General features: G+C 37.5%; 1 protein-coding gene across 2 annotated transcripts in view; it reads right to left on the bottom strand.

Annotated features, from left to right (window-relative positions):
• CDH18 (cadherin 18) overlaps window positions 1-19182 on the bottom strand; it is a gene marked incomplete at its 5' end in the record, with an annotated part of 181999 nt that overhangs the window by 49588 nt on the left and 113229 nt on the right. For both annotated transcript variants that reach the window (XM_082499635.1, XM_082499636.1), the window contains one exon: window positions 5609-5796. In XM_082499635.1, coding sequence (XP_082355761.1) covers window positions 5609-5796 — 188 coding nt within the window. The remainder of the gene's footprint in view (window positions 1-5608; window positions 5797-19182) is intronic.

The raw sequence follows: 19182 nt of genomic DNA, 5'->3' as shown, positions 1-19182 counted from the left end.
TTCTGCTTTTTAAATGTGTTTCTATCTTGACCAAAAAGCACTCATTCTTAATAATAGACACGTCAATGCTTCCTATAAAATTCTGGCTTCAGCCAAAGAAGGACAGGTAGGTTAATATTTATTATCACGCTAAGCAAAGTGGATAGTCTGTACAGATTACTACCACTAATTTTCCAACAGTCTCAAGACACAGGCATAACACTAAAAGAAGTTGCATATGCATGCAATTTTTTTTTTTTACAATCAAAATTATTATGCTATTGTGGCATGGCAGAATTCCACTATGACCAGTGTCATTCTGTGTGGACCTGACTGGTATTTCCTGTCACCTCAGAAAGTGGAAAAGTAGTAGTTAGGCAAGAAATATGAGGAACTCAATGTATGATTCGTTAATGTCAGTGTGTATTTTGTAGATAAAATCTACAGTAAATTTGACGGATGAAGTATAAGAAAAATAGTTGTTCAGGATTTATATATGCTATATATTTCTTTGATTTCTCCTGTGTGTACTGAAGGACAATTAATTCATTTTCTTAACTCTAATAGTATAAGACTTTTCTGTATTTTGCTTTCTCTGTCTCCCTTTCCTGAATGCAAAAATAAAAATTTTAAAGGCACAGAAATTTACCATAGCCTGATAAATCTATTACTATAAATAAAAAAGCTAAGTATACTGCTCAATTAAATCAACTCAAAAAGAAATATAAGTTTAGTAAATTCTAACTGAGATGTTATTCATTAATTTCTGTTGTATTTCTGTTTTGAGCAGGGAAATATTAAATAGTAATTTGCATTGCTCTGCAGCATATATATTCTAAGATTAAACAAATTTACAATAGAATTGCAAATTGTAACTACAATGCCCTTTTGGAAAATCAGCTTAAGTTTATATTGACAAAGACTGGATCAGGTTGTATAGGAAGATTAATTTCTCCCTGAAAATGCACGATGAATAACGCGAAGTTTAAATCTTGCTTTCTTTCTTTTCTGTAGCTACTCAATCAGACAATAACAACACTTATTTTTGGCTAGAAATACAAGAATAATCCATACAGATAATCAGAAAAAGATTACATTTCAACCACAACCAAAGCAGTTTTTTCCTTTTTCCCAAAATGTCTCTGAATTAAAGAATCAGATACTAGAACATATGTGAAAAAGAGCTTACTCTTCTGCACTGTGATTCACAGAGGTTAAAGAAGCATACTATTTTCAACATTGAACTATTTTAGACAGAGGTTACATACTGTCCTAAGGATTACTATTACCAGGGGTCACAACAAGTATCTATTTTTTTTTTTTTTTAATTTTCCTTGTTCTCTCCTGAGGAGAAGAAAGGAAATTTACAAGCAAAGCAAGCCCTGTCATATTCCACATCTTTAAGCAATTCACAAGTCCAGTTATTAGAATCATAGAATCATAGAATCACAGAATTAGTGAGGTTGGAAGGGACCTTTAAGATCATCAAGTCCAACCGTTAACCTACCCTGATAAAAACACCACCACTTCTCAACCATGTCCCTAAACAGCTCATCTACCCTTTTCTTAAACACCTCCAGGGATGGTGAATCCACCACCTCTCTGGGCAGCCTATTCCAATGTTTAATAACCCTTTCAGTTACATCATTACATCACTTTTACTTTTGATAAAATAATAAAAAAATGAAATCTGGTTGCAATTGGAATTTACAGAACTGTATTTTGCTGGGCTTCTGCTTAAGCACTGTGCATGTGTTAAAATTGACATTTATCTTACATTTGAAGAACAAATTGGGCCCCCGTTTATAGCCTGTCTAATGCTGGACTAAGAAGTTTGTTCATAGGCTCACCCATTATTTCAGGTAATCTGAGCTGTTTACCAGTAGGAGGTTTTTATTCCAGTCTTTTTAAAAATAATTTATTCATCATAAAATTCAGCTTAAAATACCTAAGCTGTTATAATTCAGCAAGAGTTTGGGCATATAAATGATAATGCAAAATAATTCATATTTATAAAGGAAATATTTCAACTATCCCATCAGAGTCACAATAGGACTCACAGAGAGGCCTTGAATATCAGTTGCCTATCTCAGTCATTAGCTGTAGTTATAAGATGAGAGGCAGCGCTTTCCTGTCTCGCTAGAAATGTGGATGATCATTTCTAGATTTACTTAAAATTCTCCCATCACTGAAGATCTTTAACTCTTTCCTGGAAAGGAAACAAAACATTTAAATTTTAGATGGACCTAAACAGAATTTTTGTTCATGTTCTGTATTTTCCCAAAACACAATGTCTTTCCGTGACAATTACCCACGTATCTTCAGTATGTATTCATTGCTTGTTATGATTTTCATGCAAAATTGAAAATACTAAATGTAGCTAACTGGAAAATACCGCTGTTTGTTATACTGCAGTTTGTGTTTCTAAAATCAGACTCTCCCAAAAGGAAGAACAGAATTCTTTGAGAAATAAATAGCTGTTTCCTGAACATTTCCAGTCTCATTATACAAAATGGAAGAGACATGGGCTGTTCAGACCATTTTTTTCTGGAAAGCCGAATGCTACTTGCTGACTTGAGGTCAGGAAAGTTCTAGTATACTTCTCCAAAAGTCACAAGAAGGGACGAACGTGCTGACCAGTCATTCTCTGAAGGAACCAGACAGTAATGGCTTTCACTGTGCTATTTTGTTTTGGTTTCCTCTAGTCTCCCACTCAAACAAGAAATCGCATGAGGCAAAGGGGGAATCCTTCCTGACAGTTTGCAATCAACCCTTTGTGGCAGGATCTTTGAGGCTGAAGAGTGGCTCCACAGGGCTTGTCAATAGGGGAGATAATGAAAGTACCAGGTCAGCCCAAAATGAAACTAGAAAAGATTCCTTCCAACACTCACAGACTTTGCAGACCTGTTGAGCAGCCTAGCATGGACATGCTGAGAAATTTGATTTTTGCATCAGAACCCCAAATAAGTGAAGTTTCAAAAGGTTTGAGAAGGACTTCAGATATTCAGACACAATAATGTAGTTACTTCTGGCTTTTTTGATGTGCCTACGTCATGGTTTAACCCGGCCAGCAACTAGGACCGTGCAGCCACTCACTCGCTCCCCACCCCCTACCCCATACGGTAAGGAGAAGAGGGAGAAAAGGAGTGGAAAGGAAAAAAACTTGTGGGATGAGATAAAGACAGTTTAATAGAAAAGTAACAGAAGATGATGATGGTGGTGATGATGATGATGATGATAGTAAAGGACGATACAAAATAAAGTAATACAACACAAGTCATTCTCAACACCTGATGATCAGTTGCACAGCCTTTCCCGAGCAGCGATCATAGATGGCTGCCCACCGGACAACCCCCATTTCTATACCAAGCATGACATTTATGGTATGGAATATTACTTTGGCCAGCTTGTCCTGTCTATGCTACCTGTCAGTTGCTATAGGAAGCTGAAAGTCCTCGACTAAGGTAAACATCACTTACCAACAACTAAAACGAAATGTATTATCACCATTCCTCTCATATCAAATCCAAAACACAGCAGCCACTAGAAAGAAAATTAGCTCTATCCCAGCTGAAACCAGGACAGCCGACTATATATTCTTCCAGACAAGTATCAGAGGACAAATCATTCTATTCTACTGTTATAGCAGGTACTGGCATCTAATACACAAAACAAAAACGATTCTGTTCTTAGTGAAGATCATCTGTTTTGGGCAGGCTATCAAACTAATTCAACTTCAAATCCAATCTAAATTAAAGGTAATTACAGCAAACAGTATATAATATACTTACTAAACTGCACACAAGATCTGAGTAAAAAAAAAAAACAAACTAAAAAAAATGAGATCACCTTTTTCTACTGTAGAATAGGGCATTATAATTTCTCTGAGGAGAGACTGGAAGTATTCCACACCGATTTATGTAGCTTTAAGTTCTGAATTTCTGCTCAACTGAAATATAACATTACCTAAGCAAGCTGTACCCCTCTTGTCTTCATGGGAAAATGACTCAAATCCGTGTCGTGTGTGTGTATAAAAACAGGCAACATATGCTTTTTTCATACTCTAAAATATGGTGAAAATTCCTCTGAAGCTATTTTGTCTGCCAAAACTAGTAGGAAATGTGATTTTACACTTTTTATTTATGGACTCTTTCCTTTTGTTGCAAATTCTTCCTTTCTGCTTCATGTTCTCAATATGCAAAAATGTTGTATTTCATGAACAACAGTTATGGTGAACTTTTAAACAGAGAACAATGGACGTTTTGAAGAAGAAATAACAGACTATGCCATTAGCTACATCAAGGCCGCAGGTTCAGTGGTATAAAAAAGACAGAGTTTACTTCTGTGTGGCTGAAAGAGGTGGGTATTACACAACCTTTATAAAAGACACTGAATTAAAGCTTTTTAAGATACTGGGTTTGATAGGATCCCCTTTTAAATCATTATGAATTATGAAAATTACATTTCCTTCAGTTACAAAATATTTTTTAAGATGTTAACTAAAAATTTACATATATACATATCTATTCAGATGCAAAAAATAACATTCTTTATGATAGTTTTTATTTATTCTCTTTTCCCTCATCTTCTCTGGTTTTCATTCCTCCTACTGTTAATCAGACCCAGAATATATATTACCAACTATGAATACAAATTCATTTTTATTTTTTAGGCTGTATGGGTATAATTGATGCCAACAATACTCAATAACAACAAATCACATAAGAATTGCTAATTGTTGTCTGTTAGTCCAAGTGAAAACTCAAATGGAGAAAATATTTCCCTTTGTTGGAAATGTTTAAAAAAATATTACTGAAATATAATAACCCATCTCTCTGGGTTATCATGAAAGTAAATTTAAATCTAGCCGTAGAATATTAGCATAAGTTGGCAGACACTTCAGGAAACATGCATGACAAACTTAGTTCAGAGGACTTAATACGAAGATGAAATTATCTATGGAATTAGATTTGTGCATGGAATTCACTTAAGAATGAAATTAAATGGCAAGAACACTTTATAAATAATAATTTGAATAGAATGGGATAAATATAGGAAATTCAAATAAATGATAACTGTGTGATAGCTTGATCAGTTACATTTTCAGTCTTTATAGCAAGTTGGTATTTATATTACACAGTGCACAATATTGGGCCCTTTGGGTGACAGCTGGCAAGTAAGTCAGAAAATAACAATCCGTGAAAACTGAATTATACATTTATTCCCACAGACAAAACTTTCTATGTCAAGATTCATACAGTTTGGGGAAAACAGTACAAGTTTCTGCCAAATTTTACTTCTTTCAAAAAATTTAATTTAATAACTCAGAAACATTAAATTATCTTAATAAAAAATTCAGTAAGATTTAGTTTATTATAATATTAGATATGACCATTCAAAAAGCACAGAAGATTTAAATTACTGTTTCTTTCCTCGAATCTTTTTTCCCTGCCTTTTCTGCAAAGATTTAAAATGTCTCAGGAAGCAACATGGAGAAGCTTACACTGCTGAAGTTCAAGGTTCAATAGGCTTACACAGTAAAATATTTTCGTCATCATATCTTCTTATTCATCATTCATCATTATATTTTAATTATATACACAGGGAACTTTCAAAGTCTATTGCTTACCTTCTTCAGGGAAAGAATTCCTTCCCTTGTTTCTTTGTCAGTAGATATGGAGAACACCCCAGAGCCATCACCATTTATAATGGTGTACTTCATGTCTGCATTTGAACCAGTGTCTGCATCATTTGCTTTGATTTTGCCAACTGCTGATCCAACTTGAGCTGATTCAGGAACATACAGTTGATAATGTTCTGAGGGGGGGAAAAAACACAATAGCTCGGAGATTTTCTTGCCAAACTAAATTAGAGAACGGTTATGTGCTTGATACCCTTCTGAGCAAATGGAAGAGCATTTCATATACAGAACTGACAAATAAACCTATGAACTTATTTATATTCATGAAAGAATTCAAAAGGGAATAGTATTTTACTTGGGATGCCTTCATTCACAATCTAAATTACCTAATGCAGGATTTTGGTTCCCACAGTTATTTTTGCTGTCCATCACATAACACAGAAATTAATTCTGAAGCTTACTTCACACCAGTATTTTTAAAAGTTTATCTTTTCTATGACCAAAATACATTTCTCTTCACCAACTTATCATCAAATGAGTAGTCAAATGCGTACCTTTAAACTGTAAAATCTTTGTATCTTATATTTATAATTTGTTTTCCGGAGATCCAATCAGTTTTGCAACATTGCATCAACATTTTGCAGCACTGAATTACCATGTTTTGCAACATTGAATCAACACTTTTTTTTTCTTTTACAGAAAAATGTAGTAAAACTTAATATTTTACCATTACCACTTTGTAGTGTCTTTGTTGCAGCACAAAACCCTTTGCACACAATTTTGTTTGGTATTCACGGTAAAGGAAAATGAACATAATGGGTACATAAAAGCATTATGCAATTGTGCCCATAAAAAGCATCCATAACATCCATGACCTCCTTTCAGTGTTTTTATAGCCTGTTAGGTTAATCATTAGAAAATGAAGTATTTTTTTTAAAAAATATTTTCTTAACTGTCCCTATCCTTTTGGATTAGATCTCTTAACAGGTACAAAATTGCCTGGGGGACAGGAAGGTGCCACAAGGAGAAAAAAAGCGGCAAACAGACTCAGTGTGATTACATAAACCTCAATTTCCATCTGAAACTAGGCCAGAAAGACAGCTCAAAGTCATTTTCTCCAATAATGCTAGTGTTGTAACACAGCAGGGATGCTGCAACCTACCGGTACTGAAAAGGAGAACACACATTCAGTAGAAGGTGTGCACATACCAACCTGCCTCCCCCCCTCAAACAACCCCCCATCCAAATCCCTCCCCAACAGCCTGCACAGTTTATAACACACACCAACCACCAACACAGTAAAGAGAGCAAAATAACAACTTCTGTTGTTACGTATCTTCTGAAACTCTACAGACTTTCTTCTATATTCCTCTTACGCATTCTGCAATAGCGGATGCTATAGTGCAACACGGAGGTGCAGGACAGTGGATCAGAAGATGCTACATATCAAGGCTAAAATGTTGTTACAGTTTGCGGAGTTTAAAGCAGCTAGCATGGCTGCAGAGATGCCCTTGGTGAGTACGTAGAAAGAGAAAGGCAAAATGTAAATTGAATTCAGAGATTAAACCTGCATCATGGCAGAAAACCACTATTTGTTGGATGGACTGACGAAATTATGAATCTACAGAACTTGCAATTGCAGAGGGAATGGATGTTATCACTGAAATACAATTCACTAAATTTAGACACCTGTTAGAAAGTAGAATATTTTATTATAAATTTGTCTAATTCCTTGCATAATGGTTCCGAACCCTATTTATAGTCTTGAATTGTTTTTGTAATGCTAGCTCATAATATTAATAAACAAATAGTAGTGTGAGAAGCATGGACAAGCACACTAAACTTTGTTAGTCCAAAAGGAAAGAGAGGTTTCCTGGGAAAACAAAAAACAAGTTATCATGCATCAGGGAAAAAGTAAAATTTACCATGTAAAAAAGAAAATACCAACACTGATCTACCAGGAAAATTGCTTAGTAGTTGATTCAATTAAAACACATAGTTAATTCTTTGATGCAATTCTTTGATGTGTATAAAAGTCACCTTCACAAATTTCCAAATAAATGCTCTGCCATGCATTCTTTTGCGGCGGTCCGTGCTTACAGATGACATCAACAAACACTTTCACATTGTTGATTGCTTTATTTCATACATAAAATTATAGTGATGGGATGAGATTACTTTTGGAATCTACTTATTGTTAAAATAAATGTGAAATGTGCTCTTTTGACACTTTTGCTCTGACTAATGTATTCCAAAAAGGAAAAGGTTGAGGCCATAAAGAATATGTTCTGTAGTAGCTATAAAGAATATATTATATAATCAAACCACTTCAGGAACTGGAAGTGTTATAACCCATATGATAGGGTGAACTAATTAGAGACTTCCAAATAGTCAAGCTAGTTCAAATATACCCACATGACACTACACTCTGCTTTATAATCACACCCCAAGTGTTAGCCATCTGTTTCAGAAAATCATTTCACTGACACCAGCTTCAAACATTCTGAAATACTAAAAGTTCAAGCAAAACAAATATTTGAAATCACTCATTAATTATCTGTCAGTATTTGTAAAACAGAAATGTTTTGAAAAAATAGATGGAATAACTGTTAAAAAATAAAAACTCCTAGATCATAAGGTCAAAAATGTCTCCAGATGAGTATTTAATCACTGCTTCACAGAGACAGCCTGAAGATATCTCATACAGACATGAGCCAAACAGATAATTACAAACAATGCTATCTAAAAACAACAAAAGGATGAAATTCAGCAACATGAAGGTTAAATATATTATAAACATTTACTTAGACACTAGTGGTGGAAATTGGAATTGTTGTTACTAAACATTAAACTGTTGTAAACTTTATTACTGGAAAGTGGAGTAATTGACTAAAGGCCCAACTGAACATTTCCTTGTGCATTGAATAGATTTTGATATGACATTAAAAATAATATAGGATGGGTATACTGTGACTTGATGATTCTTTATTGTAAGCTACGAGTCTGTCTCAACCCTCCAAAAATTGGTTGGGCAGATAGGAGCCCTGAGGATCGGGTACCGGTCTGTATCAAAACTGTTTCACCAAATCTGCCTGAGTTGAACAGATTGTTCCTATGTGCCCAGCATCACAGCCTTCCAGGAGCTGTTGCAAAGCAGAAATTTCCAACGGTTGGAAATTGGAGATGCTCTAAACTGATCTAGAGGAGGCTTATGGACCAAGATTCTGTGGAGGCTGATTTCTCAATTTTTATATTCTTTATATAAATCATACTCTTTTCCAGTTAATATACTGTATACCACTTTGCAGGACTTTAATCTATGCTAATTGAAACTTTGTTCAAATACATATGGACGGTCTTCATCTTTCTTTCAATAAACTATACGGCTTATCTATCATTATCATACAGAAACAATTTATTGATCTGTAGAACTATTTACATCTCATTTCAATTAGCCTACAGGCTGTGTTTTACTCTCAGAAAAGGAATTTGTCTGTCTGAATCTCTCAAAAAAAGAAATATGACAGTATTTAATGCAACTCAACAAGCACGTTACTTTATTTTATTCATTAATCTATTTTGTTGATAATTTTGACTTTGCTAGATTATAATGTCCTCTTGAACAGTACAAATTACCTTACTCAACAAAGGAAGGGAGGAGAGGCATAACGTTGAACTAATAGAGGAGTAAGTAAATATTTGGCCACCTTCTTATTTGTTTATCCAAGGCATAGTTTTAGTAACATGAGGATAAATATTGCTTGGTGATGAACCGACAGATGCATTCATTCATACAGCACGGCTCGTACACTGGTGCCTTTGTCTAGCTACTAGCAAAGTGATAAACACAGTAACTGATTGCCATAACATAAACCAACACCTTATCCTAAATGTATATCAAAGTGCTATGGGAAGAAAGTTCACTTGAACCTACAACTAGCTAAATACTTAGTCATGAGCCAAATTAATAAGATATGGAGAACAAATGGACAGTGAGCCAGGCTCAAAGTCTGATGATTATGAGCACAATATTCAACTGGTAGCCAGTTGACAGTAGTTGTGCAGGAATCAAAACTGTGGACAAAACTATTTAAAGTCTTAACTTATGACCTGAATGATGGGTTGCGTGTACTCGCTGCAAGCAAGTGGACAATAGCATCCTGGGAAAAAGCGGTCAGTAAGCTGGAAGGTAGGGCTGCTGTTCAAAGGGACATAGACAGGCTGGAGAAATGGGCTGACAGGAACCTCACAGCATTCAGTAACAGCACTGAGGAAGGAATAACACCATTCACCAGTACGTGCTCAAGGCCAACCACATGTAAAAGCTTTGCAGAAAAGGATTTGAAAAGGATCCTTCAGATCTTGACTAGACAATACCCTTCGCAACTTGATCTAACTGAACCTGACGTCAGCAGGGATTTGGTTCAGATGACCTTTTGGAGGTCCCACGTGAATCTACATTCCTGGCATTCATGAAGTTATGTCTTATATTTTATTGCCACTTTGATAAAACTAAAGTGCATCTCCAACTGTGGACTATGCTCAAACTTGCTTGGTGGCCTACTACAAAGTTATTATTCATTCACAGAGATGCTTGTTTTCATTACATGTAATGATTATTCTGAATTTCTCTTTTGAGACTGCAGGTTTTTAGAAGTCCATTTCTCCCAGTATTTCTTGAACATTTGTAACATCTTTCTTCACTATATTTATTTTTAATATAATAAAACCAATTTTAATCCATCATCATTATGAATACAGTAACTTCTATGGTTCCAGAAGGTCAGTCAATTTTGTATCTACAGCCTTTGTTCTGAATATTCTTTTTGATGACAACATCCCTTTCATACTAGACTAAGTATAGAAGCTAGACTAAAGAAGAAATTTTTAAAATGCTGTTTGGCTTACTCTTCTTCCCTGCCAAAAATAAATAAATAAATAAAAAACAACAAACCCTTTTGCACTTTCTAAAAATATTTCAAGTGTAAGTGGAGTTATCTCTTATTTGTGAATATGACACTAAAACAATCTTCAGAACGCAGACATTTTTGCTTGCCTTTAAACTCTGGAGAATGTAACACTCTTGGGCCAATTTAGTAAAAAACATTCCTCTTAGATGCAATAGACTCCTTTGGCTAGAAGAAGACTTGTGCCTCCCCCTGCCCCTGATTTTTACGTCTCAGTGCAAACAGGGAATTATGTTTGTGATTAAGATTGTAATCAGCGAAGAGTTTAATTTATGCTCCATGCAACTTTGCCTTTACAGACAGTAACTAAAAGTACCTGACAACTTTCTGACTAATTCTCAGCGATCAAAAGTATTCTGATTTCTTATAAAAAGTGTGAAGTTTATGCCACTCATGGGTAAAAGCAGAAACAGAAAGAAACTGAAAGAAACTGGATTTTCTGGATTTTCAGATTCAGTACTTTCCTGTAGGTGTTGAATACCCAAATACACATTTTCTATGTAAATCGTACGGGAAAAACAACATACACACTCAATAATCATCACTAATGAGCAACTTAATGGTTGGGCGTGCCCTGTAGCAGTCTCTAGAGCTGTGCTGTGTTGAGCATATTCTATGCAATTTACAGGGGGACCACAGCTACATCAGGCAGTTTGGGTCAGCAGAGAGCAAGAGCTACACCTGTAAAAGGGGATACGCTCCATTTGGACTGTGTTTGTTTTTGCTGTTTGTTTGTTTGTTTTTCCCTGGCATTAGCACAGCTAGGATTGTGCTCCCATTGGGGTTCAGCATCTTAAAGGACAGGAAAATGAAGGCAGATCTGAAGAACAACCCTTAAAACGGAACGGTCCCACTTCCAATTCTCTACTCAGTAAACAAACAAAACCAAAAAAACAATCCCCCTCATTCTCCAAAGCGCTACTGCCTCATTCAGAACCTTTAGAGACTAAAATAAAATCTTTTTTTTTCTGTCCAGAACATTTCAAAATAATTTTGATATGTATGTTATATGTAATGAATAATCTACCTTGTACAAAGAAATCATCATAGAAAATATTCAATTAAATGAAATTAAAAAAACCTGCTAGACTCCGTCCTACTGTTAGGATTAAAGTTGATGCGTACAGCCTTAAAGCTCAGTATACAGAACACATATTTTCCACAAATATTCAGTCAGACTTTGACATAAATATATTTTTCCCCTTCCCAGCTTCCCTTTATATTTGATTCCATAACCAGCTCTGTGATCAAGTTTTATTGTCATGAATTCTTGTTAAAAGGGGTTTTTAAATCAGATACTTAAACACTCTTGAAAAGTGTTACATTTGCTTCCTTTAATTTTTACAGTAAAAATCTGATTATGAGAATCACTTTATCCTCCTCAGGAAACAGAATATTATGAGACTTCCTATGTGATAAACGCTGTTAAACAACTCATGTCAGATTTCAATGATAAATGAAACAATTTTGTAGCTTTAACTTCAAATATTGTACAAATATGAGAACATATAAATCTTCTTACAAACAAATAGAAAAAGAAGACAATTAAACAAACCACTTCACACAATATTTGTCCAGTCTATGGAAGCTTGTACTACTCAAAGATATATATACTTTATTTCTTATATCTTAACTCTCTTAGGTACTTAATGAACATCACCATCTCTTAAGTAATGTATTCTTCATCTCACAACTCAACCTCTTTAAGCACATCATAGATTAATGATTGATTCTAGCATGTTAGAAAGATACAACAAAAGAGAAATTTTAGAAGATCACTCAGATCACTGAGCCTTCTCCCTTTTAACAGTCCATTTTCTCAGGACATTATTGATTCTAGCTGTTTTTTAAAGAGCCAATTGTCCTTGTGCAGCAGCAGCTTCTGCAGAATCAAAAAAGCACCATATTCCTCTTATGTTTAAGACTAACAGCTGTTGTCTCTTGGCCTGACACATTCAAGTCACACACCTTCACCAGGTAATGCAAGTATTTTTCCCCTTTACATGGGCTCCTGGCTGTCAGAGTCAGAAGGAAACTCACATTCTGAAAATTGACAGAAATGAAAGCTTGCTAGATCATATTTACCTGCCCCACATTCAGTTTCTGATGTGACGCTTCAGCCATTTCTAAACAAAGAACAATTAAGGTCAGGGGGCTTGGAGATTTAATTGTGATGATTCCCTCTAAAGGCAGAAAATCAGTATACTGAACACCAGCCGCACTCACAAATGTCACCCACTGGTCAATCACTTTGGAACCTGAACACACACCTTATAAACACAACTAACTGAAGAAATTCTCCACCTTTAACAATATGAGAGAGGCAAAATAGTTGTTAGCACCAAAATTCTGTTGTGCAACTATTATGTGAATGAGTACTATAGCCAATTTTAATAGCTGTTTTCTTTAACAAAGAATACAGCTTCTAAAATGTATACACCCCATGAAATGCATTGCCAGATTTTTACAGCAATTTTAAGCACAGTCCTAACAACATTCTTAACAAAAGAAAATCTTGTTACCTTTCTTTTCTTGCACAAATAACTAAAACCTGATTTCTGTAGATATCAGTAAAATTTTAAAGTCTATACTGAAATACTGTTTACATCTGATCAGGTCTAACAGCTAGAGTTTCTAGGTTACAAGTAATTATTTCTATGTCTTTTTTATATCAAAGTTCCCCTGTTATTTGATATTTCCTAATTATATACTAAAATGTTCTGGATTAATCTTTATGTCTCAAGTTAGCTGAGATTAGCATGTTGGGCAAGAGTTCAGTTTTGCCAAAAACTCTCAGTATTAACCAGAGGTGTTTTAAGAGTGCAGCCAAAGGAATTCTCTTTGAGCAGCCATTAAATTTTCTCATGAGAGTCCACCCTTTAAATCTCATTATGTTGATTCAATTTCATAACAGTATTAAAAAGAAGCTACCTTTAATTTTTAAGTGATAACTGTTTTGGAAATAAAATAAAGTAATATAGGCTGCCGTATTTCCTTATCACCTAGAAATATCTAATTTCCTTGTATTTTGCCTGGCATGTGCATATATGTTACTCATTTTATCTTTTAGTGACATATTAATAATTGCCTTTCAGTAGATTGATCAAGCACACCGGGCTCATCTTCTCTATTATTTACTCAAAGAGCTGTTTCTGATGTTGACTTTGTCTAACTGCTAGGAATGAAGAATGACCCTCCCTAAATCTTACACATGGAAAGAATAATCAAATAGTATGATGATAATCTATATTTCTTTAGACATCCTGGAACACATATATGATAAAAAATTGTTGGTAATATGTAAACTATAATTCTAGAAAAGCATATCCTAAATTGTGAACCACCTGCAGAAATGAACAGCAAACATGGTAGTACAAAAAAATTGTCTGTGGAACACAGAAATGAGAAAAATGAGACTAAAATGAAATTTCCTGGATAGTAACTTCACCTTTGAAGAAAGGAAATAAAGTTATATGCAGGAATATATCTTGTGAAGAACAAAATATTAGGGTTGTCTGCAAATCTGGCTTTAAATCAACTTTCTACATGTCCCTCTGGCCTGATTTAAGGTCTTACAGAGACCTAAGCATCTTTTCAGCAATAACTGATGCTTGGGACAATACATCTTACCTTTAGTACATTGTAGTTAGCAGCTATTGGCAACAGTCAAAAAGGTGATAAGTGCTTTAGCATGAAATATGAAAAAGGCATTCCTATAATTACAATTAAAAAAAAAATATCTTATTAAATAAACAACATTTAAGTAGAACAGTTTCTGGAATTAAATGCTTCCTAATACTCCCTGGTCACTGGATCATTGCTGGACTCATCATCATCACATAAACAACACAATAAACAGGAAACTTATTACTAGGTATGAAAAAAATCTTATTTATAAAGGTGCAGTTGATCAGATGTCAGCAATCTTAAGCCAAACCAGGTATCAAGTCTTTGTTTTGTTTTAAATCTGTGTTTCCTGAGGACACATGACTTTTGTAATCTGTAAGCCTTTTAACAATTACTGGTTGAAACAAGGAGAAACACCTGCTAAAAGAAAATCAAAGAAAATTCTGCTTTACTCATCCCATTTGGCAGCAGCCAAGTGGTCAATCAGCAGGCAGATGGCTCTGGACTAGTCACCACAGGAGGATGGGACAGCACTACAATGCATGGCAGCGGGGAGTGAGAGGATTCTGATGGTTACATGTGGAGATCATAGGAAGTGGATGTACTATGTGTAACTGTGGATATGGAAAGGACCATATTGGAGTGCAAATTCTAAAAGAAAATGAACAGCAGATACCTTTGCACTTAATTAGCTAATGAATTATATTAACAAGACCAGATAATAGACACCTTAATAGCACAGAACAGAATTAATACTAGAATTAATCTACTTCTGGGATGTGAGCTTACTATTTCAGAACTAACTGTAGTGTACTGAAGTACGCATTGGACCTCCCCATCCTCTTGAATCACCCACCAAGTGCACCCGGGTCCTTGTGCAAAAGCAATCCCACGGATGGGTTTGCCTTTGCCTGAGGCAGGGCTAACCCAGACTGTCTTTCCTAACATATTCTTCATATGCACTACAGGGACTTTATCCCCTTCTACTGTACGTGGAAGTTTTGATTGGGCAGGGCCAGCTTGATTGGCAGATCTCCTGGTGTTAACTAATCAGGTGGCTTTTGCTAAATGGGTATCCCAATGTTTGAAGGTCCCACCCCCCATGGCTCTCAGGGTAGTCTTTAGCAGTCCATTATATCGTTCTATCTTACCCGAGGCTGGTGCGTGATAGGGGATGTGATACACCCACTCAATGCCATGCTCTTTGGCCCAGGTGTCTATGAGGCTGTTTCGGAAGTGAGTCCCGTTGTCTGACTCAATTCTTTCTGGGGTGCCATGTTGCCATAAGACTTGCTTTTCAAGGCCCAAGACAGTGTTCCGGGTGGTGGCATGGGGCACAGGGTATGTCTCCAGCCACCCAGTGGGTGCTTCCACCATTGTGAGCAGATGGCGCTTGCCTTGGCAGGTGTGTGGGAGTGTGATATAATCAATCTATCTGCCAGGTCTCCCCATATTTATATTTTAGCCATCGTCCTCCATACCAAAGAGGCTTTAACCACTTGGCTTGCTTAATTGCATTTCACATTCCTGGATAACCTGTACAATAGTGTTCATGGTCAAGTCCACCCCTTGGTCACAAGCCCATCTATATGTCACATCTCTTCCTTGATGGCCTGAGGCATCGTGGGCCCACCAAGCTATGAATAGTTCACCCTTATGTTGCGAGTCCAGATCCACCTCAGCCACTTCAATTTTAGCAGCTTGATCTACCTGCTGGTTGTTTTCATGTTCCTCAGTGGCCCGATTCTTGGGGACATGGGCATCTACATGACGTACTTTTACAACCAGATTCTCAATCCGGGCAGCTATATCTTGCCACAGTTCAGCAGCCCAGATGGGCTTACCTCTGCGCTGCCAGTTGTTCTGCTTCCACTGCTGTAACCACCCCCACAGAGCATTTGCCACCATCCATGAATCAGTATAGAGGTAAAGCACCGGCCATTTCTCTCGCTCAGCAATGTCCAAAGCCAATGGGATGGCTTTCACCTCTGCAAACTGGCTCGACTCACCTTGTCCTTCAGTGGCTTCTGCAACTCGTCATGTTGGACTCCACACAGCAGCCTTCCACTTTCGATGCTTTCCTACAATACGGCAGGACCCATCAGTGAACAGGGCATGTTTCTTCTCATTTTCTGGCAGTTTATTATATGGTGGGGCCTCTTCCACAAATGTCACCTCTTCCTCTGGTGATATTCTGAAATCTTTGCCTTCTGGCCTGTCCATGATCACTTCCAGTATTCCTGGGCAACTGGGGTTTCCCATTTGAGTTTGCTGTGTGATCAGTGCAATCCACTTACTCCACGTAGCATCAGTTGCATGATGTGTGGCAGGGACCCTTTCTTTGAACATCCAGCCCAGCACCGGCAGTTGAGGTGCTAAGAGGAGCTCTGTTTCAGTGCCAACCACTTCTGAAGCAGCTCGAACCCCCTCGTATGCTGCCAATATCTCCTTTTCTGTTGGGGTATAGCGGGCTTCGGATCCTCTGTATCCCCGACTCCAGAACCCCAGGGGTCGACCTTGAGTCTCCCCTGGTGCTTTTTGCCAGAGGCTCCAGGTAGGGCCATTCTCCCCGGCTGCAGTGTAGAGCACATTTATAACGTCGTGTCCCGCCCTGACTGGCCCCAAGGCTACTGCATGAACTATTTCCTGCTTAATTTGTTCAAAAGCTTGTCGTTGCTCAGGACCCCACTTAAAATCATTCTTTTTCCGCGTCACTTGATATAGAGGGCTCACAATCAGACTAATTTGGGATACGCATCCTCCAAAAGCCCACAACACCCAAGAAAGCTTGTGTTTCCTTTTTACTAGTTGGTGGGGACACAGCTGCTATTTTGTTGATCACATCCATTGGGATCTGACGGCGTCCATCTTGCCACTTTATTCCTAAAAATCGGATCTCCTGTGCAGGTCCCTTGACCTTACTTCGTTTTATGGCAAAACCAGCTTTAAGAAGGATTTGAACTATTTTATTCCCTTTCTCAAAAACTTCTTCTGCTGTGTCGCCCCATACAATGATGTCATCAATATACTGCAGATGTTCCGGAGCTTCACCCTGTTCCAGTGTGGTCTGGATCAGTCCATGACAAATGGTGGGGCTGTGTTTCCACCCCTGGGGCAGTTGATTCCAGGTGTACTGGATGCCCTTCCAAGTGAAAGCAAACTGTGGCCTGCACTCTGTCACCAAAGGCATTGAGAAGAATGCATTGGCGATATCAATTGCTGTGTACCACTTGGCTGCCTTCGACTCCAGTTCATATTGAAGCTCTAGCATGTCTGGCACGGCAGTGCTCAGCGGTGGTGTGTCTTCATTCAGGCCACGATAATCCACTGTTAGCCTCCACTCTCCATCAGATTTTCGAACTGGCCATATGGGACTACTAAAGGGTGAGCGAGTCTTGCTGATCACTCCTTGAGACTCTAATTGACGAATCAGCTTATAGATGGGAATCACAGTCTCGGTTAGTGCAATATTGCTGCCGATTCACTGTTGTGGCAGCAATTGGCACCTGCTGTTCTTTGATCCTCAACAACCTTACTACAGAGGGGTCCTGTAGTTGTTCGAGGGTGAAGTCCCAAACCATTGGAGGTGAGAAGTTCTCTAGATACCTGCCCATGTTCTCCCACATCCCATGCCACCCCTGACTACCAGGCCTTGGGGCAGATCTCTGAGTGGTAGTCTTAAACAGTTGTTTAACTCTAAACAAGACCTGAAAAACATTCAGGAGGCATAGCAATAGGAACACACTGGTTTGAGCATCCCAAGGATATTAGAAAATCTCAAAAGCTGTCATACCTGGCCCAAAGGAGAAAAGGGAGGCAAAAAAGCTGGAGAAGGTACCTCCCCCTGTTTCTCCCATAGATTGGGTGTGATTATTAATAACTTCTGAGAGATGGGAACCAAGGTATGGACAGGACAGCGATACTACATAGACATCCCAACATAGCCACCTCAACAGTGATGTTATCATATCATAAGCTGATATTGCACAGGAGAGCAAAATGATAACCCTGATCTCTCTCCCTGAGATAACAAACAGAATCATGGGGAGTACATAGAGCATGTAAGAATTTACATAACACAGCCACGCAAACAAACAAAGCAACATTGTAACTGGTGACTATCTAACTAATATGAGAAATGCATATAAGAAATTCTTTTTAACAAGCTCTGGTCAGATCTGTCATTATCTCAACCCTCTGTGCCCCACGTTGGGTGCCAAAAAAGGACTGTTGTGGTTTGGCCTCAGCTGGCAACAAAGAACCACGCAGCCACTTGCTCAACTCCCACAGCCATGGGAAAAATCAGAAGAAAAAGGGAAAACTCATGGCTTGAGAAAAACAATAACACTGATAAAGGGATATAAACACGCAATTACAGTACTGCCATGCACCTACCGGACCCACACTGCCGCAGCCCGCCGCCCCTGAGTGGCGAATGCTCTCCCCTCCCTGGCTAGTTCCTCTTATAGCCCGGGCATGGCTCACCTTGGATGGAATACCTGCCTCCCCTGCCGGCTTCTTGGGGAAATTAACCCCATCCCTGCCGGAACCAGGACATATCTTCATATAGCATTCCTATTTAAACGTGGCTGTGTACTTTTCACACAATGATATTGTAATAAGTGAAGCCAAACTAATTACGCATATATGTAATTTCACATTATGTCTATATACTGCCATGAAAAAAAACAAGACTCAACAATCAAGCTTTATAAAAATGTTTTAAGCCATGAATTGTATTTAAATTGTGCTTTATCCTAAAGAACTGAGTAAGATGTATGAAACAACAAAATCTAGAAATGGAGTATCCGGGAAATAATTTCCTCATAAAACTAGACTCTAAACACAATAACTAGAGATCTCCTACACACCGTCCAGAGTGTAATCGTTAGCACTTGATGTACAAAACATGTGAGTGGAAGTATCTGCCCGGTGTGATGATCTTGATGCAATCAAAATCTATTCATC

This window comes from Vanellus vanellus (assembly GCF_965231255.1).
Source record: "Vanellus vanellus genome assembly, chromosome: 2".
NCBI classification, from domain to species: Eukaryota; Metazoa; Chordata; class Aves; order Charadriiformes; family Charadriidae; genus Vanellus; species Vanellus vanellus.
The sequence above is the reverse complement of the archived record's forward strand: the minus strand, read 5'-3'. Positions and strand labels throughout refer to the sequence as shown.